The sequence below is a fragment of the Dasypus novemcinctus genome, chromosome 1, assembly GCF_030445035.2.
Source record: "Dasypus novemcinctus isolate mDasNov1 chromosome 1, mDasNov1.1.hap2, whole genome shotgun sequence".
Classification (NCBI taxonomy): Eukaryota; Metazoa; Chordata; class Mammalia; order Cingulata; family Dasypodidae; genus Dasypus; species Dasypus novemcinctus.
The window spans coordinates 115,689,528-115,713,208 of NC_080673.1; the positions used below are offsets into that span (position 1 = coordinate 115,689,528).

A 23,681-nucleotide genomic window follows, 5' to 3' on the forward strand; every position below is an offset into this window, starting at 1 on the left:
AAGAGGTAGAGACAGACACAGAGAAGATGGTCATGTGACGGAGGCAGAGCCTGAGCTAGCCTGCCACCAGCCAAGGAACATCAGGGGTTGCGGACCTCTGCCAGAAGCCAGGAGGGGCCGGGGTCAGATTCTTCTCCATAAATTTCAGATGGGGCAAGGATCTGCTGACACCTTTAATTCACACGTCTAAGCCTCTAGAATTGCGAGACAACACATTGCTGTTTTTTTAAGCCACCTAGTTTGCGGTACTTTGTTATGACACCCTCAGAAACTAAGACATAGAATAGCATCCCACAGAATAATGGTTCTGAACTGGTTTGGAGAAGAAAAGGCTATCGTTCTGATGATCTGTCTGCCATCTGGTGGATCTTCTAAGTGTTTGGGTCATTCTGCTGCATGCTGAAGAACTCTCCAGCCCCCGCTCCCCACATCCCCCTTTTAGACGTTGGCATTTATTATGGAATTGTGTGTATGTGAGAAGTCTCTTGGGAGTCTGCACAACCAGACATGCCTAAAGGGAAGACAGACCTAGCCATTTCTGGGTCTCATCCTAATCAGATGACTAATAGAGATGGACTGATTTGTCCTGTCGAAGTGGGGAAAGAGTCATATTATACATAGTATTTTGAATGCCAAGTATTTTTGATGTATTAATAGATTCCTGTGACCCAGTTTTCTCTATCTTTAAAATCAATAGCTCTGACCCCAAGGTTTATTAAGAATTTTAGCAAGTATCTCCCCAAGAGAAATAAGCATTTCCTTTCCAATTTTATCAGATTCTGAGCACCATATCCTTGAGACCCATTTAATATTTTTCCTATGGTGTAATAGTTTTTCCATTGCTTGTACTTGACTACGAGGTTGGAATTTTTGACAGTTTGAGAAGGGGTTCAATTTTACATTAGTAGATCTCTAAAAGTGTAGACCAACCTTCTATCAGGTCCTATGGAAAGAGCTGGAGGTATATGCAATCGTCAACAAAGAGACAGAGAAAACAAAATCCAGAACCAAAAATCTGCCACCAAAGGCCTAACCTCCTGGCATACACTCAATAAATATTTATTGATTCAGGAATGACTCTTGGGCTAGAAGGAAGGCCTTTTTTTTTTGGTACTGGGGTTTGGGGATTGAACCTGGGACCTTGTATGCGGGAAGCCGGCACTCAACCACTGAGCCGCATAGGCTCCCTTGAGTTGATTTTTTATTTTTTATTTTAGGAGGTAAGGAAACCGAACCCAGGAGCTCAATTGCTTGAGCCACATCTGTTTCCCCAATATTTCTTAATCCTTAGCCATGTAACCATAAACCTTTAAGCATTCTGAATCACAGTTCCCCTTTGACAAAACAGGACATGACATGAATACATACCTTGTAAGAAGACTATGTGGATTAAATAAGGTAAGGTCTAAAACATTCAGCAGGGTGTGAGGCCTGTGTAACGTGCCAATAAATGCTGGCTGCAATCTCTTGGAGTGTAGAAACCGTAACTTGTAACAACTCACTGTAACTCAGAACATCTCACATGAAGCAGGCTGGGCAGATCATGATGCACTGAATATATGAAGCCAAATGATCGATTGTCAGGGAGAAAAGGATACTTTCAAAGTTAATTTGCAAATACCTTCCAGAAGTCTTCTACTGAAGAAAGAGTTTTAAAGTTGGTTTTCTCCATTTTGGACACCGGGGTATCTATGAAGAGCTGTGACATTATTCGGGTATAGTAGTACATACTGGAACTCATCATCCCATAGGTCACTGGAACACAGAAAGAGCCAGGTGAACTCTGAGAGGGGCACCTGCACACACCTGCACAGCCAGCTCCCTCCACATGGGGGTTATTCCTGAAACAAAAAATCATATAAGATCTGCTTTCACCCTCACGTTCCTCTCCCACCCCCAGCCACATTCATTCTTCTGGTATATCCTCTCTCTCACTCATACAGCCTCATAAAATAAATATATTGACATTGGTTTACGTGAAGCAAAAGTGGCTTACTATTAACTATCAAGTTAAGGTCAGATGCCTTCAACTTGACATTGTGGACTTCCAACATGTCTATTCCATTTCATCTCCCACCACCTTCTGGATCAGATCCTCCATGCCCTTTAGGCTGATCTGCACACACCCCACCAGAGCCCGTATGCCTGGCTCCTCACCCTATGACTGCACTCATGCTGCTTACTCTTTCTACAATAACACATGTGGACATGCTCGACTTGCCCAAGATTAAGTCTCCTTTCTACTCTGCCCTGCTCTGTGCTCTGAGACTGACATCTACCTCTTTGCTCCTTTGACTTCCTAAGTGTTCGGCCAATAGGAGACTAAACAGGAGATGCAGGGGTCAGATAAGAGAGAGGCTGGGGGTTTGTTCCTTCACCTCTATCCTCTCCTCTCCCACCACCTGGATGCCATTCGGTAGTGGATTATCCAAACTTGGCCACATTTGCTGGGGGATGGCCTTCTCCCATGGCTACAACTCTCTCCCAATTCCTGTCATGCCATTTTCTCCCTTCGTTCCTTCAGGCCAGACAGGAGGTGCCTCATTTCCCCTGGTTAGTTACCTTAGCCCTGCCACAACTCTGAAAATCATTTATTCATTAAAACTTCTGTCAATCACCTCTTTGAGTATAGCATATCTTTTCTTCCAGGATCCTGGCTGATATAGGCACATCTACCCCCTACCTACTAACCAAATCTTGCATTGAACAATCTAACTCAACAGTACACCCCAGCCTCGAAGACTTCCTGATGATAAAAGTCTTATCTCTATAGTCCTGGAGGCCGGAGGGAAGATACCTTATAGTATCAGTGGGTCAAAGGAGACCAGGGTTTGAATCTTGGTCACGCCCCTTGCTTGCTCTGCAACTTGTGCAAGGTGCTTAAACTTTCTGAGCTTTAGTTTTCTCTTACGTAAAATAGGAATAATTATTCCATGGGGTTTTGGGTGCTTAGATAAAAGTAATAACTAAAAATTATCTAGTACAGTGGCTGACACTTAACAAATGTTCCTCCTTAATTGGATGGCTGTGACACAACAATTACAAACTTCAGTACTTTAACAAGTACTGTTTTACGCAGGTGTGATAGGCTATAATCCTTATGATTAGCTGACAAAAATCCTCAAGGGGAAAAAAACATGTTTTGTAATTCTTTTGACTACAGCTTCTGACACAGTTCTGAATGTCCAGCAGGTTATTAATATTTAGTTGACTCTAAGATATCATATAACGCAATCTAAAACCTTGTAGTAAGTGATTTGGGGAATTGGGTGCTATTTAGTAAAATCTCTCCCTCAATATTCCCTCATAAACATCAGAGAAAATCAAGATTATTAAAGGACATGAGTGGGTAATATTGATCTAAACACGTGTGTTTGGAAGTCCATCTCAAGCAATTGATTAAGTAATAAATATACCTAATACACACAATATATGTACTACATGTAGAGGAGTGGGTATATTTTCTAGTTCCTTAATTAGGTCCCCTCACTCAAGTTCTTAATTTTGTCATCCCATGACCCAACGTAATTTGGAAAAGTATGTTCTTCTTCAAGTGTTACATGAACTGCCACCTCTCAAAACCGCCCACAATTAAGGGATTAGAATTTTAATCCATTCACATTTATGGAATGAGGTGTTGAATATGAAGATAAGCAAGGCATGATCCCTGCCATGCAGGAAGAAGAGCTCACAGTGTTGCCAGGGAGAGTGCTGCCTACTCAGCTCCCTCAGAGCGAGGATATGGTACGATGTACCCTGCACAGCCTTCTCTGAATCCAGCATCAACTGAGGGAAAAAGCTGATTTGATGCTGAAGAGTAATAGCGAAGGCTCCGCAAAGCCAAGTAAACAATTATTTAGGTTGTTTTCACTTACCTTGAAATTAGATTTTTATTTGGATTAATTGGTTAATTTAGGTCATTCTGCAGTTTTTCACCTATGGTTTGTTGATGTTAAAGAAGTAATTTTGATGAATAAAATTTTTAGATTTATAAATATTGCATATGGATGCCTAAGTACACAGATGTAAGTATTTGAACCACTGATTTTCTTATAATGTTCAAGACCCAATGCTGATTCTTTGCTTTTGAAATTATCAGGACATTTTAGCTTTAATAACTTCATGAAAAGGGGCAGCAATAGATCCCCTCGGCTATGCAGCACCACCTGCTGGACAGCCAGAGAACTAATATTATCAAGTTTCAAAGGATGATTATTCTAACAAACACTAACTTTTCTGTGCCAGGCCCTGAGCTAGCCCATGGGACATCTCCAGGAGTCAACTACACCATGAATCCAGTCTAGTTGGCAACTAAACGGCTGCTTGGATTTGGAGTCAGAACAGTTTGGGTTTGAGTTTCTGCTCTGTTTCATATTATTTCATGATTGTGGGTTCAGTGTCTAGGGATCTAGGATAACTACTTAACTTTTCTGAATTTGAGTCCTGTAATCTAGAAAATGAGAATAATAATATCTAGGGCTTTTGTGAAGTTCAAATAGAGAGAAAGATATGAAAACATTTTGTACATTGTAAAATGCAATAGAAATATAGACTGATACATCACTTCTTTCAGTTTCTGATGGAGAAAGTCAATTTTGAAGATAGCATTTCATTCTCTTAAATGAACTGAATTGGGAAGGAAAAAAATTACACCATGAAATAGATAACTATAAATGAGGACCAGAAAAGAGAGGAGAATATTAGAAAATATAAGATAAAGAACACATATATATCCGAGATTCACATTTCTTCTGCTACATAGCCCTTATCTTAACCTGAGTTTCCATTTTCCATCAAAGAAGCCAGAATAAAAAATATTAAAACACAGTCTTGCCAAATAACCAGGACGTAAAATAACAAAAGCTGCCTTAAAATCATGGACTATCATTTAAAAATAGCCCACAGATACTATTTTATTCTTACTATTGTTGAAAAAATATAGGTTGAAATACTAAAAACAAATGCAGAAGACTGTAGAATTAAATTTATTGTATAAATTCCAAGTCATTAGAATAAGAAAGCACAGATTTTCCTAAAGTAACAAAAGAAAAATGAAAATAATAGGAAAGACTAAAAAAAGGAGAGGGAATAATAACATGAAAGAAATTCTATAAACGCATGAAATGTGAGTGGGTCTTAAAGACTTAAGTGAACATTTTAAAATGCATCTCTATAATTGTGATAAGAGACACACTTGAAACGACGTTAGAAATAAAGGAATGAACACATATATATATCAGGTACATAACATTTTAAAAAGGGTATAAGTGGTATTACAATCATCTGACAAAGGAGATTATTAAGTCAAAATTGAGTTAGATAAAAAGGTCATTGTATACTGATAAATATTACAATACACAATGGTTTAACTATAATGAACTCTTATGTATTGAATAATAGAGTATGAAATGACAATGCAGTATCTACCAATAATATAAGAATAATTATCAAAACCACGGCTGTAATTGGAAACTTTAACCTGTATCTCTCAATCTTTGACAAAAAAAGCAGACAAAAATTATCTAAGGATGTTAAAGGAATGAAATGAATAGGTGACAATGAATATACATCAAACTTTATAATGTATCAAAAGAGATTATTCGCATTATTTTTCAAATATCTAATGAACATTTATGAAAATTGGTAATATGCTAGGCCCCAAAGGCAACATCAGTAAATCCCTAAAGTTAAAAACTAGGGAGCAGGGGTAGCTCAGTGGTTGAGCACTTGCTTCCCACGTACAAAGTTCTAGGTTCAGTCTCTGGTACCTCTTGAAAAACAAACACACAACAACAAAAACACAAACCAGGCAATATTTTAAATACCATAAATCCAGAAGCTAATTAACAAAAAGATAAACACACACACTATTAAGCCATAAATTTTTTCCCCCCTCTTAATCCTCAGGAGAAAGAGGAAATCAAAACTGCCATAAAAATACAGCAGATGTAAAGATATTAGAACCAAGATGTTTTGGTCCCAGTATTTCAAGTCATCTTCCACAAAGTGAAGCCATCATTTTGAACAGGAAATCTAACTTCTTTGCTGGCTCTCTATTGTACCATGTACTTACAGGGATGCTGTGGAGATAAATAAGGGCATATATTTGAACACTCTATAAATTAAAAGCCTTGGGAAGTGGATGTGACTCAGGTAACCTACCTACCATACGGAAGGTTGCTGGTTCAGATCCCAGTGCCTCCTACAGAAGACAGTGAGGGGAAATGGATGTGGCTCAACCAATTGAGCTCCCATCTACCATACAGGAGGTCCAGGGTTTGATGCCTAGAGCCTCCTGGTGAGGGCAAGCTGGTGGAGTGCTGGCCCACACGGGAATACCAACCTGCACAGGAGTGCCACCCTGTGTGGGAATGCCGCCCAGTGCAGGAAAGCTGTCCTGCATAAGAGTGCTGGCTGACTTGGAGAGCTGGCATGGCAAGATTATGCAACAAGAAACACAGAGGAGAGAAAATAAGAAGACATAGCACAACAGGGAGCTGAGGTGGTGCAAGAGAGTAATCACCTCTTTCTCACTCTGGAAGGTTCCAGAATCGGTTCCTGCAGCCAGCTAATGAGAATACAAGCAGACAGAGAACACACAGCAAATGGACACAGAGCAGACAATGAAAGGAAAAACATAATAAGAGACAAAACAAAGCATGAAGCAGAAGCTCCCAGTTCCTCCTAAAGAAGACAGAGAGTTGACAGAACAAGATGATGCAAAAAGAGACGTGGGGAGGAAAAACATAAGGAGACGTAACAAAAGCAGGAAGCAGAGGTGGCTCAAGTGAATTGGCACCTCCCTCCCACATCAGAGGTCCTGGGTTCGGCTCATGGTGCCTCCTAAAGAAACAAGGAAGACAAAGAGACATGGCAGGTGAACAACAACGAGGGGTGGGGAAAAATAAATACATAAAATAAATCTTAAACAAAAAATTAATTGAAAGCCTTATATACCAATGCAAGATCAAAGAATGATTGGCCTGAACTGTTTTAGTTGCCAGATTAGTAAAAGTTCTGTGTGGAAGTATTATTGAACAAGAGGAAAATGAAAATGGGCAAAGGTGTCAACTTTTAGTGAGAAGCTACAAGTGCCTTCACTGAGATGTGCATAATAGCATTCCTTAGTCCACGTGGTGAGCGTGAACTGCTCCTGACAACCCAGTGTGAGTAGTGCCAGTGGGGCCGAGTGTCAGCACAGCTCAGAGGAGGGGCTAGTTTAGTCAGGCCCCAGGAAAGCTTCTCTATGGATCTGACTCAGGGGCTGAACTCAAAGGAGGAGATGGAATTAGGCAGGCAGGCAGGGAGGGAGCAGCACACACTCAGGACTTTTCGAGAATCCTTAGCAGTCTGGTGTGGCTGGAGTACCAAGCTTTGATAGGGAGTGGCATCTCTGCACAAGTAACAAAAACGGCAAACTGAAAGGCTGGCCTATCTTCTAAAGATTTTTAAACTTCATCTTGAAGGTGAGGTGATGACAGCATGGTAAAGGGAGCACAGACCTGGTTTAAACTGGTTTCAGAAACAGCAGCCTGGAGGCAGTGCCTGCAAGTGCTGGAGTCCAGAGGGAGAGTATCCCCATTCAATAGTGCTCCACAGGGCATGTGAAGTCATTCTTAAAATTCACAGGAATCTTGTCCCTCTCCTACTTAACTCTCTATGACTCCCCACTGAAAACCCCTTACCAAAGCCCACCAGACCCTGACTCCCTTTCCATCCTTATCTGACAGCACTCACTCCACCTACTGGCTTCACTCAGCTTCCAGAACATTCTGGGCACTTTCATGCCTCAGACCTGCATTCATGGAGCTCTCTCTTCAGCTGGGTGACTCCGACCCTTGCTTCAGGCCGCAGGGATGCCTTCCCTGTCAGGCAGGGGTTCTTAACCTTGTATGTTCTATGGACCCCTTTGCCAGCCAAATGAAACCCACAGACCCCTTAGTAAGTCCACACTGTACTGTGTATTATTTAATAAGTATATCATACCCACACAAGAACATTAACCCAGATGGAGAACATTAGTGAAGCAAGTTTGGATGGGTGGGATGATGAGTGCAGATTTAGGAATGTTAAGGATGAGGTGCTTATGAGATATCCCACTGGAGAAGCCAATTCAGGGTTTTTAGCTCATGAGAGAGGTTTAGAGCTGGGAAAAAGGACTTCGGAATCACCAGCAGACAAGGGCTAGTTGAAGCTGTGTTATAGAAAAGAATACCGAAAGAGAACGCCAAGGGCCCAATCACAGAAAACATGCTCTTGAAAAAGGTTTCAGAAAGAAAATGAACAGAGAAAGAATACTACCAGAAGAGAGGGAGCCATAGAAGCCAAAAGAAGGAAGTTTCTAGAATACAAATGCCATGGTACCGAATGCCAGAGAGATGCTGTGAAGAGCCCACTCAATCTGGCAACTAGGAGTTCTCTAGTGGCCTTCCTTAGGGCCTCCCAGGAGGCAGAAGTGAGAATGCAGAATCAGTAAGAAAAGCAAAATACAATTATTAAACCCTCAAACACTTGATCTAGTTTTGGTTAAAATATCAAGAAGAAAATATTTTACAAATATTTTTGTCTCTTTTTTTAGAACACAAGGCAGACTCCTTCCAGAGAAAAAGAAATGATACATAGATTTCTTCTTAAAAGAGCTCTTCCTGTCCCAGGATACATCACACTGTGTTATGATTTTGCTGTTCAGGTCTCCATTTTCATTACTTTCTCAGATACTAGTGAGTTTAAAGTAAGCATTGCTCATACTATCAAATTTATTTTCCAACTTTGTGAAATATTTAGAGTCTGAGTGTTTATCTTAGAACTTACACACTTAGTACTTAGTGTACAGTTTTAGTACAAATTTGACTTGTACTTTTCATCTGTATTAAACATTAATCCTTGATGGTATTGTTTTAGTAGTTTTGGTAAATATTCTTTACAATTGTTTTTAGCCTTTTAATTTTGTCTACTTTTTTTAACATGCAGAAACTTTACATTTCTATGACATTGACTCAACTAACTTCTGTGATTTCTATTATTGTGTTTAAACTTAGGAGAGTTGAACAATTTTATAGAGCAGAAAAAGCAGAGAAAAGGAGGAGACAACCGCTTCTATTATGATAGATTTACCACTCTACCTTGCCTTTTTTTCAAAGATCCTCTACAATACTATTTATTCCTTCCTTTATTTTAGCATTTAACTCCCACAATAAAATATGACTGCTATTTTTAACAGTACTTTTTAATAAGTACTTTGATAGTGAATTTAAAGTAATCTCAGGTTCCAAGTAAGAATAAATGCTAAATTTCAGAGAAAGTGGGATTACTTAATGCCCATGTTATTTCTGTCCTCTCGGTCAAGTAGACTGATTTTAAAAACAGAGGAGCCAGAACTAATACTGGTAAGGTGGAAACGAACTCAATAGGTGCTTAAGTGCTCCAAATAAACGGACATCTGGGACCAAAGAAAGAAAACCTAAAGTTCTTAGAACCCATTCATGAGATAATTCAGCTGTTGTCAAGGATCTTTGGGAAGAATTTTGCTCTTTCTACTATTATTATATGACACCACCTTAGGATCTTTAACTGTATTATTTTTAATCTTTACAACAGTCTTTCAAAAAAAGTATTTTTACAGATGAGGAATTAAAGGTTCAGAGGGATTAAATAACTTGCCCAAGTTTACCCAGCTTGTAAATGATAGAACTGGGATTTGAACTTGGGCTCTCTGATGCAAAAAATCTAAACTTTTGTATTATGTCAAGGTGTCTTCCAGATTTCTAACTACTTAATATCACTTCCTTTTAAAGGTGGTCACCAGGTGATAGATCAGAAGAATGGTGATTATTCAGAGAAGCATTTAAAAATGCTTTCCTGGGAAGCGGACTTGGCCCAGTGGATAGGGCATCTATCTACCACATGGGAGGTCTGCAGTTCAAACCCCGGGCCTCCTTGACCTATGTGGAGCTGGCTGATGCATGCAAGGAGTGCCGTGCCACGCAGGGGTGTCCCCCGCGTAGGAGAGCCCCACGTGCAAGATAAGGAGAGCCACCCAGTGCAAAAGAAAGTGCAGCCTGCCCAGGAATGGTACCGCACACATTGAGAGCTGATGCAGCAAGATGACGCAAAAAAAAAGAGACATAGATTCCCGTGTGGCTGACAACAACAGAAGCAGACAAAAACAAGAACATGCAGCAAATGGACACAGAAAACAGACAATGGGGGGGGGGGGGAGAGAAATAAATTTAAAAAAATAAATAAATAAAAATGCTTTCCTATCACTCTGTTTCACAGTCTAGGCTGGATGATAATGTAAGTACATGAATTCTGCTCAAAGAGCTTTGATGAATGAACCAGTCCTGGTCCAATCTTTTTTGATTTAGTAATTTACTAAGACAAGGACATTAATGATATCAACTTTGCTGATAATGTGCAGCTGAGAGGAATAGCTAATGTATGAGGTAAGTGAAACTAGATCCAAGATAATTTCAACAGATTAGAATAATGAGCAGATACTAGTGAATGAGATTTAACAGGCAGGGCTGACGGGATCCAGGAAGTGCTCAAATACCACCTGGGAAACACACTGCTTTTTTGGTGAAGAGGCGACAGAATCATTTCTGTGATGAGGCAGCTCCGAGAGTCAGACTATCATAGAACCTGTGAACTACTCTAGTACCTGGAATGAGGACACTCCTGGCCTCTCTCTTCCACTTCTCAATGGGGAGGTTGCTACTGGGCTTTTAAAGAGACTGATAAAACAAAGCATGTACTGGGGGAAGAGGGCCAGCAGTATGGCCAGGGGCAATGTGGGGGGCCAGCTAGGAGATGAGTATAGGCAAGAGTATGACGCTGGGAGGGCTAATGTGTGACTCAAATCATGTCTACAGTCACATGATCAACAGCTGAAAGAACCAGAAAGATTTAACCTGGAGAAGACATAGGGGAGATGTGATGTCTGTCTTCAGATGGGCTCAAAGGGAAAAGATGTGAAAAACGTACTTGGTATAGATGAGCTTATAGGGTGGAACTAGGAGAAGTTATGGGAGGATAAACTCTGTAACTCCATATTTTCTAACACTGCCATAGAAAAATGAATGCACTATTTCAAAGAAGTAAGTCCCTGAACCCGGAACTCTCACTCAAGCAGAGGCCAGACGACTGACCATTTGGGAGGAATGCTGCAGGAAGGAGCTTGGCATTCAAAGGAGGCTTGACCATACAACTGCCAAGGCCCTGTCTTATGCAGAGGCTACAATATTTTGGAAATAAAATTTCATTTATGTAAAATATGTAAGGAAAATGCAGTTAGTGTGAAAAAGAACAAAAGGCATAAACATTCTAAAATAGAGCAAGAAAACACTAATTTATTGACTTAAGCCATGTTTCCTAACACTCTAGCTCTTCAGTACACTTATCTGGCTTAGAGCAGTCATTCCCAAACATCTGTTTATCATAAAACTCAGTTCCCTGGGCCACACTGTAGAGGCTCTGATTTAGTAGATCTGAGAAAACTGTCTTTTTTTTTTTGGTTTCTTTGTTGATTTTGTTATACAGGCAGTTTTGGGGACCACTGGAGTTTTGCACTGACTTACAAGGCTATCCTTACATTTTTCATTAGGAAAAATATGTACATGTGTAATGCTTGAAAAAACTTAACATTAATTATAATCAACCTATTAATATTTAAGGCCACTGCAGTTTAATATTTAAGTACCATTTCTATACAGGCAGCAAATTTGACCTCAGTACTCTAAGCTCTAACAGCCTAGAATGCAGAGGTTAAAATATACCATCTCTTGCTTTGCAACTTTTAACCTAATGAACAGATAAATTTGAGCCTTTTAGCATTTCTAACTTAGATAATATGTGGAAAAGCAATGTCAGTTTTGGTTGTTTCTGGCATTGCAGTGTCCTCATTCCCTCTTTGCACTATGTCCATAGCCTCCCGGAGGCGCTGGGCAGTGACTCCTACCTGGAGCTGAGCATGTAGCAAGACCAGCACTTCCAGAGTGACAGTGAAGAACAAGAAAAATTACTGAAGAAGAGCTATATGTTGGAAATCTTTCCTTTTACACAACTGAAGAACAAATCTATAAACTCAGCACAAGTGGTGACATGAAGAAAATCACTATGGGCCTGGATAAAATGAAAAAAGAGCAACAGCATATGGATTCGGTTTTGTGAAGTACTATTCAAAAGCAGATGCAGAAAGTGCCATGCGGTACATAAATGGACCATGTCTGGATGACAGATCATTCACAAAGTCTGGGACGCACGCATTAAGGAGGGCCGGGAGTATGGCCGGGGCAATGTGGGGGGCCAGCTAGGAGATGAGTATAGGCAAGAGTATAACACTGCGAGAGGAGGCTATGAAAACTGACACAAAACCAAGGAGTGGGTGAGAGCCTCATCAGTAAAAACTCACTCGTTGGCCTGTTGAATTGTTGAAGAGCAATACTGCCAGGTCTGCAAAACAGCCCATTTCTAGAATCTTTGAGCAATTTCTCTTGAGCTAGAAGCCTCTTGATGGTTTTCCTTTCTAAAAATTATTAAAGGACAGAATCCAAAAGAATGCCTTTAATTCTAGTTATAGAATCTTGGCCATGTAGATTACCAGAATGATTTTCTGTTGCCAGGTCAATAATTGTGTTTCATGATAAGAGATTAGATCTATGATACTGATTAATCTGTCAGCCAAAAACGTTGTACTTCTTTTAGGAAGACTGGAAACTTAAAAATTTGCTTAAAATTTTTGAGTCTAATACATGCAACAGTTTGATATTATTTATGAATTCCGAAAAAGATACGATGTTTATAAACGGGTCTGTTCCTATGGGCATGATGTCCTTTGAGTGTATTAAATTCAAAGGTTTTATGCTTACTTGATTAAATCAAGATTAGGACTTTGATTAGATCCACATCAGTGACTCAGGGTTGAGTCCCTGCCCCCTTGGAGTGCTGATATAAATGGGCATTCACACATGAAGACACACAGAAGAAGACACAGAAGAAGAGAGAACTTGGTCAGTTTTGATTCTGGAGCCCGGGGAGAGATGAGCCATTTGCCTGATAGTTATAGCTGACCTTGTGAAGAGAAAAGAGCAGCTGAGAAGCCCTGAGAGACTAGCCCTATGCCAGCTTACAGCTAAGGTCAGAAAAAGCTGGGCCCACAGAACCTTAAGAGGAAGAAGGAAGGAGAGACCAGGCAGAGGTTGCCGCCATCTTGCCTCAACATGTGGCAACAGACTTTGGTGAGGAAGTACTTTTTATGGTGACTTGAGTTGGACTCACTAGGGCCTTAAGCTTTTACCCCAAATAACTACCCTTTATAAAAGCCAACAGATTTCTGGTACTTTGCATCAGTACCTCTTTAGCTGACTAATACAGTAGGTTAATGATTTACATTTGGGTCTGAATTTTTTTTTTTTAATTTTCACTTTGCATAACATTAAGTTTAATAAATGGAGTTTTGCTATATAAGTATAGGCTTGTTCTGCATTAGAAACACATGTCTGACAACTGAATTTGTTTTCTATGTTGAATTTCTAATTTTTAAAAGCACACTTAGAGTAAAGAGATCTACCTAAATAGCTGGAACAAAAGTTAAGTCTTAGACAGTCCCCAGGGGACACCACTTGCTTCCATGCTTTTTGTGGTCATTCAGGAAATTGAGGTGCAGGACTTGAAGGGTATTTACTAAACGCATTTTTAAAAAGATGTACAAGCGGGAAGGGGACTTGGCCCAATGGATAGGGCATCTGCCTACCACATGGTAGGTCCCCGGTTCAAACCCTGGGCCTCCTTGACCCATATGGAGCTGGCCCATGCACAGTGCTGATGTGCAGAAGGAGTGCCCTGCCACACAGGGGTATTCCCCATGTAGGGGAGCCCCACGCACAAGGAGTGCACCCCATAAGGAAAGCCACCCAGTTCGAAAGAAAGTGCAGCCTGCCCAAGAACGGCGCCACACACACGGAGAACTGACACAACAAGATGAAGCAACAAAAAGAAACACAGATTCCTGGTGCTGCTGCTAAGGACAGAAGTGGTCAACAGAAGAGCACAGAGCGAGTGGACACAGAGAGCAGACAACCGAAGGGGGGGAAGGGGAGAGAAATAAATAAATTTTAAAAATAAAATAAAATAAAAATATTTACAAGTTATATCTATAGCTAAAGAAAGCAAAGTTTCCTATTATTGAGAACTTTAAATGCCCCCAGGGGGGAGGGTGGGTGTTGTCAGTAAGAAATATGAAGAAATGACAAGGTGAGTTAAAACAATGCATTGAAATTACGATGGTTGTTGTGAGGCCATCAGATTTATTCTTTTTATTTTCAGAGTGATCTTGGAAATGGGGTGGGTTTGGAAAGAGTTTGAAGATAGAAAAATACTTAAAAATCAGATAGGCTTCCCTCAGAAAATGACTTTTTAGTCAATTCTTATTTTGAAATCTGTTTTGCTTTCTCAGTAATGAATTGTATTTACTGAGGTTCAGAGCCTTAATAGTGAGTCACTGCTCTCTACATAGAGGGGTGTCTAGAGAATTTATTATGCATTTATAAGGCAAGAGGTGATGTGTCTGTAATACTCTATATGAGCTATTGCTCACTTAAAAACATAGTCTAGTATAATTTCCCCACAAAGTTCACAGAGTGGTTTGTGAAAGTTGGGACTGAAGTAAATTAATGTGAACAAATTTCTTTCATGTTACAGGAACTAGGTTTTCTCATGAAATTCAAACAGCTTATTTGAATCTTTAAAAGAGCTATACTCATTCTAAATGCTTAGGAAGAAATCTTTTGCAAACAGTTTAATGAGGACATAATGTTTGTTTTTCTAATTTCTTTTTACATCATTGTTCCAGTTAATGCATTTTATATTCTTTTGTAGTAAACATAACTCAAGATTTCTGCAGGTCTTAAAACCACAGAGTGGTTCCTATTTGAATTGCCTTTTCCATGACAGGTCACTTGGCCCAGTGGTTAGGGCATCCATCTACCACATGGGAGGTCTGCGGTTCAAACCCCGGGCCTCCTTGACCCGTGTGCAGCTGGCCCATGCGCAGTGCTGATGCACGCGAGGAGTGCCGTGCCACGCAGGGGTGTCCCCCGTGTAGTGGAGCACCAAGTGCAAGGAGTGCGCCCCATAAGGAGAGCCGCCCAGCGCGAAAGAAAGTGCAGCCTGCCCAGGAATGGCACTGCACACATGGAGAGCTGACACAACAAGATGACGCAACAAAAAGAAACACAGATTCCCGTGCCACTGACAACAACAGAAGCGGACAAAGAAGACGCAGCAAATAGACACAGAGAACAGACAACCGGGGTAGTGGCGGGGGAAGGGAAGAGAAATAAATAAATAAATCTTAAAACAAAAAACAAAAACAAAACAAAAGTTATATCATTTTTAAAAGCACCGACATTCCTTCCTAAATAAACAGCAGAGAATTTCAGAAAATTAGTTTGGAGAAGAAGCCAAGAAAATGGATGTTTTGTGAGTGTGCATGTATATGTTATGTATATATAAATTTCTAGCTTAAATAACCTAGCTTAAATAAATGTAAAAAGAACACATGTCCTGTTAAAGCTCAGCAAGAGTTTACTAATTTTAGTAAATACTCTATGGGGGATATTAAATAAATCAATATTTAATTTATAAAATTACAAATAAAAATAAAAATTTTCCTTAATCTTTTATGTTCAACTTATAAATGTTTATTATTTTTATAAATATAGGAAATAAAAAAATGTTTTGAAGGAAACTTTTAGCCCTTAGTCAATTAAATTCAAGGAAGAAAGAGATGGATCTGGACAAACATTGCTGGCAGAATGAAGCACTGCAATTTCTGAAGATTTGGAAGAAATTATGAATTCAAATGAAGGCAGTAACACAACATATCCATATCTGAAAGACAGGGACTTTCAAATATGTGCGTTAATTAAGGCAAAATTAGGCAACAGTACTGTATTTCCCAAAAGTTAAACTCGGAAAGTCATTTTGTTGAAAACAATTCTCACGTAGGCTTTACACTAATTAATGTGATAATAGTGACACTATTTTTATTGTTAAGAAATCTAATGCAAAAATCCTTTATTTAGTTTTGACTTGATGTCTGGAGATTGCCACATGCATCTCAACGGACAACACACTAGCCAACTGACACAACTGACAATGCACTAGTCAATCAGATAATGCTGAACTCTAATAAATGTTTTCAGCATATAGAACAGAACTTTGCCAAATTCTAAGTTGGAACAGAAAACAAAGCTGAGAAGAGGATTCTGCATTGGCCTTTAGGTGGCATTGGACACTTCCTTTTTTTTTTTTTTTAAAACAAATCAATTTTTTTAATACATACTAATAAAGCAAACAATTTATCCAAAGAGACACTTCCTTTTAATTACGACTTTGATAGGTCAAATATTTTAAAAACTTTTCCATTAGTGGAAGTAAATATTCTACTTACAGATGCATAACACTATGAGAAAAAGGAGGTATGTGACCAGTTCTCGTAAAACACTTTTAAGGTATTTCTCTCGGCTAGTATTGCTTTCCTCCATGAATCTCGTTCCCCAGAGACCTTTAAAAACAATAATAAAAAAAAGGAAAATGTCATTTTATTTAAAATATCTAATGAATAGCAAAAGGTTAAAACATAAAATAAGAAATACAACCTTTAAGAGCAATTTCCTCACTTTTTTTTTTAACACACTCTGAAGGCAACCAGTAAGTTTGTTTCAGCAGGAGTACCCTTACTTGAGAATACAGATACTTCCGTTGTCTCCCCAAAGCTCAAAATGCAATCTAATTGTTTTCTCAATTTCCAAACTCATTAGCAAATATCTATGTAAAAATTTACAGACAACAGGAAATGCAGGCAGTCTAAAAGAGGTGATTAATAATAGTGATTAAATAATAGTGCATCATGCATCAGTTCTTCTTATTGGGGGAGGATACCCCCGGTCAAGTATCAAACTATTACTAAACCCAGTTAGGTGCACAATGTGACTATATTACAGTTGATACTTTCTGTTGCATCCCTGGTGAAAAAAAGTCCTGGCTGGAGCATCATTTCAATGTGGAAACTACCCATCAAGCTTCCAACACAGTGGCATAAAGCTCTGCTCTGTACCTGTTTTTGTCCTATCAAGAAACAATAGGGAAACGGACTTTGGCCCAGTGGTTAGGGCGACCGTCTACCACATGGGAGGTCCGCAGTTCAAGCCCCGGGCCTCCTTGACCCGTGTGGAGCTGGCCCATGCGCAGTGCTTTTCCGCGCAAGGAGTGTCGTGCTACACAGGGGTGTCCCCCGCGTAGGGGAGCCCCACGCGCACACGCAGCAAAAAGACACAGAAATCAGTCAACCGGGGGAGGGGAGGGGAATTAAATAAATAAAAATAAATCTTTAAAAAAAAAAAAAGAAACAATAATTTGGTGACAGTCTATACTATGCGTGCCTAGTTTAACAGATTTTTAAAGAGTCAGTTAAGCTATCATCTTTAAATTAAAAGAAATAACTCATCCAACTTCTTGTTCTTTTTTTTTTCCAGACAAAATGTAAAAGCAGCAGACAGGTTTTATATTTTAGCAGATGGAAAAAGTGTTGGGCTTGCTACAGGAAGATGACATAACCCTCCGTGAGCCTGCTGAAGAGAGCCAGTTACCGCAGCTTTGGCCTCCGCCAGCAGATGTGGTGGCCAAACCCCTGTTAATGAACAGTGAGGGAAAGTCACGTTGCTGGTTACTTGGAAGAACCATCAGTGTTTTCAAAAAAAGAAAAAGAAAAACTTCTCGAACCTTTCACTCAGTTAGGTTGGCTGATAATGGAAACCAACCTGGCATCTGCAAATTGCCCCACACTGTTATTCCACAAACCTTAACTTGTTCAATATTTTAAACTTTACATGGCCTAAGCCACATCCAGCCACACAGAGAAAAGGGAAAAAGTTCATGATTTTTTACTTTGAAGAAATGACTTCATCATTGGTGTTTATGTGTTTTTTAAGTTTTATAATAACTTCTAAATTTGAATACTTCATTTTCTTTTCTCTTTCTTCTCAAGTTTCCTTTAGGAAAATCAGCATCTGAATTCAGAGACACTGTGTTACGCATCATAGGTTTTACCACACTGAAAGTGGAACATGACTTATGACCAGGTTTGCTTCTGCCAAGATCTGGTAGTTGTCGGGGAATTACTCATTCAGAAGAAATGCAGTGAGCAGAACGTCTGTTTGCAGAAATTCTATCATATTAAGAATTATAACAAATTTAGATGACATGGAAAATTACACCTCAGAATAACACAAAGGGAGCCAACGATTAGGCTCAGTAATCCTGGACACAACTACGCCATTAATTTGGATGTATTTCTTTTGAGGCCAGGTCTAAAATATACACTAAAGTAGAGATTCCTGGTCTCTTTACCATCAGGAGAAACTATTGCCCTGCTTCCTGCAGTTTAGTGATTTTACTCTTTCCCCAGGCTTATAAACAACTATGTACTAAGGAATAGCCACAGTCGTTAATATTTACAAATGGTATTGCTTGGCCTATAAATAGAAAAGACAAACTCCAATTAAATTTTATTCAAGCTAAACTCATCATGGTCTATGGCAATTTAATTCTAGCCCATTTCAAATTAAAACAAACAAGTCCCCTTATTTGTATTTTTCTATGATGTACTTTTATATTTTCACTTTTTCTAAATTACTCTACAGACTGCCTCAAATATTTATGGTTAAAAAAATTTCATCCAACCTTCCCACGGGGTGTGTATGTACAAGTACACACCAAGAATGGCGCCGCAAACACGAAGAGCTGACACAAGATGACGCAACAGAAAGAAATACAGATTCCTGTGCCGCTGACAACAACAGAAATGGACAAAGAACACGCAGCAAATAGACACAGAGAACAGACAACTGGGGCTGGGGGGCGGGAAGGGGAGAGAAATAAATAAATTAAAAAATCTTAAAAAAAAAAAAAGACAATGGTCTTTTAAATGACAGGGAGCAGATGTAGCTCAAGTAGTTGAGTGCCTGCTTCCCATGTACGAGGTTCTAAGTTCAATCCCCGGTACCTCCTAAAAACAAAACAAAAAAAGAAAGAAAGAAAAAAACCCACAATGATGGTGTCCTTTTTCTACATGACATTGTCTCCATAGTAAAGAGATTCTGAGGAATTTTAGGCCATATAACCATGAGGGTCTTTTGCTTTATAGTAACCCTGTCCCATCTGAAATACACTAAATACCTATGATGTACTGATTGGGACCTGGGGCTAATATTGGGTTTTGGAGTCAGAATTGTGTTCAAAGGAGGGCTCGGCTACTTAGTAGCTATGAGACCTTGCCTAACATGATGTACCTCCACTTCCCCACCTGAAAATGGGGATTAGAATACCATCTTTGTGGGGTTGTCTTGGAATTAGAAATATTCCCTGTAAAGCACTTGGAGTGCTTTACCTTCAGATACAAGACCAAATCTGCAAAATACAGATCCCAATCCATATGGACCTTCAATCAGTCCTAAGTGCCCTGAGCAAATACGCAATGCATTTATATTCTAAAAGAAAACCTTTTCTGTGCTAAGACATACGTGGGTTTGGTTTAGGAACATGAATACAACCCTTACCAACACTCATTGTAATTACAGGTGCACCTTTAAAAAGTGTGAAAGACGTGACTTTTACTACTATTCATCCGTTTCTATAGAAATAGTCAGTTGCTGCATTATAGGATATTGACTTCCCAATCGCAAATTCTTGGCCCATTCTTTCTTAAGGTATATGTCGCAGCCAATACCCATTTCCACACGCATATTCCACAGACAGCTCAAACTTAGATGTCCAAAATTGAAGCTTTCTTTTTCTTTCTTAAGAAACCTATTCTTGTTTGGGTTCATGGTACCAAGGCAGAAATGTGGGTTTCAACCTAGCGTAAACCCTCCTCATATCCCTCATATTAAGTTGGTTCCACAATTCTGATAGTTTCTGTCTCTTTAATCCAGCTTCCTTTCAGCTCACCTTGAACTGTGAAGCCTTCATCAGCCCTCTCCCAGACAACCTATTCTCAGCAACCATCGCTATCTACTTCACTCCTGGATTCCTGATAATTTTCAGACTGGCATATGCCATCGCACAAAATGGGTCCTCTCCTTAGAGCCCTACAGCTCTAAATGCCTGCAGGAAACAGTACCAACTCCATAGAGGGGGTTATAGCCTTGTATGGATGATCTTGCTTCTGCTATTTTTTCTTCTCGAATTTCCTCATTATTCAAAACTTAATTTAAGTTTTGCTTCCTCTGTGAAGCCTTTTCTGACTCCTCCAGGGGAAGAGTGTGGGTCCCCTTCTTTAGACCCCTCCAGTACCTGGGGCCTGATGCTACAATTATTTATATAAACCTGTTTCTCCTTCTCTACTCTAAACTCCTTGAGCGTTGGGATCTTGTATTATTCATCAATGTATAAAGAAAATGAATAAAGGAGACTCTTGATAAATGTTTGTTGACCGCATGAATTGTTACTAAATAAGTTCACCACCACCCTCCTCCCAAAAAGCACCACAATAATGAAAATACAAAATCTCATTTGTTCAAAATTACACTGCATATTAAAAAAAAAAAGAAAATGGAAAAAGTGATAGGGTGAGTTGTAGATTGAAAATAAAGGGAGTCTTCCAAAAAACTAATGAGGAGGGAACACTCCCTAACTCATTCTATGAGGCCAATATCACCCTCATAGCAAAGCCATATAAAGATACCACAAGAAAACCTCAGACCAAATCCTTTATGAATATAGATGCAAAAATCATCAGCAAAATATAAGCAAACTGAATCCAATAGCACAATAAAAGAATTATACATCATGATCAAATGTTATTTATTTCAGGTATGCAACGTAAGAAAATTAATCAGTGTAATACACCACATTAACAGAACAAAAGGAAAAAAACCATGTGATCATCTCAACTGATGCACAAAATGCAGCACCCTTCCTTGATAAAAACATTTAATGCACTAAGAATAGATGGAAACTTCCTCATCATGAAAAAGGGCATCTATGAAAATCCCACAGCTAACATCCTACTTAATGGTGAAAGAGTGAAAGTTTTCCCTCAAGATATGGAACAAGACAAGTATGCCCACTGCTACCACTGTTATCCAACATTGTGCTGGAAGTTCTAGTTGGAGTAATTAGGCAAGAGGAAAGTCATCCGAATTAGAAAGAAAGAAGTAAAACTTTCACTATTTGCAGATGACATAATTCTACATGCAGAAAAATCATGGAAAATTCACAACAAAGCTACTGGAACTAATAAATTAATTCAGCAAAGTAATGGGGTATAAGATCAACAAACAAAAATCAGTAGTGTTTCTCTATCCTAATAATGAACAATCTGAAGAAGAGACCAAGAAAAAATTCCATTTACAATAGAAATTTAAAAATTCAAATATCTAGGATTAAAGTTAACTTAGGATGTAAAGGACTTGTACACAAAAAACTATAAGACATTGCTTAAAGAAACTGAAGAAGACCTAAATAAATAGAAGAGCATTCAGTGTTTACAGATTGGAAAACTAAATATTGTTAAGATGTCAATTCTACCCAAAGTGGTTAACACATTCAACACAATCCCAATCAAAATTCCAATCAGCCATCTTTGCAAAAATGGAAAAGCCAATCATCTAATTTGTATGGTGGGATGCAGATGTGGCTCAAGTGATTGGACTTCTATCCACCATATGGGAGGTCCAGGGTTTGATTCCTGGGGCCTCCTGGTGAAGGCAAGCTGCCCGCACGGTGAACTGGCTTGAGGGGAGTGCTGGCCTGCATAGGAGTGCTGGCCTGCAAAGGAGTGCTGGCCTGCGCTGCAAGCTGGCTCGAGTGGACAGCTGGTGCAGCAAGATGATGCAACTAAAAAAGACACAGAGGAGAGACAATAAGAGATGTAGTAGACCAGGTTGCTGAGGTGGTGCAAGAGATTGAGTGCCTCTCTCCCACTCTGGAATGTCCCAGGATTGGTTCCCAGTGCCGCCTAAAGAGAAGACAAGCAGACACAGAAGAACATACAGCGAATGGACGCAGAAAACAATTGGGAGGGTGGGGCAGGGAATAAACAAATAAATCTTAAAAAATAATTTGTATGGAAGGATAAGGGGCCCCAAATAGCCAAAGCCATCTTGAAAAAGAAGAATGAGGTTGGAAGACTCAAATTTCCTGATCTTAAAACTTATTATTAAGCCACAATAATCAAAACAGCATGATGTAAGAACAGACATACAGAATCAAAGTGAGAATTCAGCAATCAATCCTCATATATATATGGCCAACTAATTGACACAAGGGTGGCAAGTCCACTCAATGGGGAAAAAATAGTTTCTTCAAGAAATGGTGCTGGGAAAACTGGATGTCCATGTGCAAAAGAAAGAAGGTGGTACCTTACCTCATATCATATACAAAAATGAACTCAGAATGGAACACAGACCTAAATATAAGAAACAGAAATACAGAACTCCTAGAAGAAAACCTAGGGAATCCTTTTCAGGACCTTGTTCTGGGCAATGGTTTCTTTTCTTTCTTTCTTTTTTTTTTTCAGTACTGGGACCTGAGGTTTGAACACGGAACCTCATACATAGGAAACCAGTGCTCAACCACTGAGCGACACTCGCTTCCCTGAGTTGGTTTTTTTTCCAGGAGGCACCAGAAACCAAACCCAGGACCTCCCATGTAGGAGGCAGGAGCTCAACCACTTGAGCCACATCTGCTTCCCTTAGGCAATGGTTTCTTAGACTTTATACCCAAAGCACAAGCAATAAAAGAAAATATAGATAAATAGAACCTCCTCAATGTTAAAAAACTTTTATGACTCAAAAGACTTTACCTTGAAACTAAAAAGACAACCTACACAATGAGAGATAATATTTGGAAGCCACATATCCAATAAGCATTAATATCCAGAATATATAAAGAAATGCTGCAACTCAACAATAAAAAGACAACTCATTTTAATGACCAAAAGACTTGAATAGATTTTTCTCCAAAGATATACAAATGGCCAAAATGCATATAAAAAGATGTTCAACGTCATTAGCTATTAGGAAAATGCAAATCAAAAGCAAAAGATACCAGTTCACACCCACTGGAATGACTACTATTAAAAAATGGAAAATTGCAAGTATTGGAGAAAATGTGGAGAAATAGGAACACTCATTCATTGTTGGTGGGAATGTAAAATGGTGTGGCAGGTGTAGAAGACAGTTGGCAGTTCCTCAGAAAGTTCAGTATAAAACTACCAAATGACCAGCAATCTCACTTCTAGGTCTATACCCAAAAGATCTGAAAGCAGGGACTCGAACAGACATTGTCATACCACTCTTCATAGCAGCATTATTCACAATTGCCAAAGATGGAAGCAACCCAAGTTTTCATCAACCAATGAATGGATAAAATGTTTTATATACATAAAATGGAATATTATTCAGCTATAAAAAGGAAGGACATTCTGATACATGTGACAACATGAACTTTGAAGACATTAAGTTGTATGAAATGAGCCAGACATTCAAACGCACACATGAAAGTGTGACCTCACTGCAATAAAATAATTAGAACAAGCCAACTCATAGATTCTGACTATCTAAAACACAGGCTACCAGGGGAAAAGGTGGGGATAGGGAATGGGAAGTTAATGCTTA

General features: G+C 39.3%; 1 protein-coding gene across 1 annotated transcript in view; it reads right to left on the bottom strand.

The window, feature by feature from the left end:
• Window positions 1-23,681, bottom strand: part of PKD2 (polycystin 2, transient receptor potential cation channel) — a 68,646-nt gene that overhangs the window by 39,409 nt on the left and 5,556 nt on the right. Inside the window, exons 2-3 of the mRNA XM_004463922.4 lie at window positions 16,454-16,567; window positions 1,622-1,755 (exon numbers count right to left, since the gene is read on the bottom strand). Coding sequence (XP_004463979.1) covers window positions 1,622-1,755; window positions 16,454-16,567 — 248 coding nt within the window. The remainder of the gene's footprint in view (window positions 1-1,621; window positions 1,756-16,453; window positions 16,568-23,681) is intronic.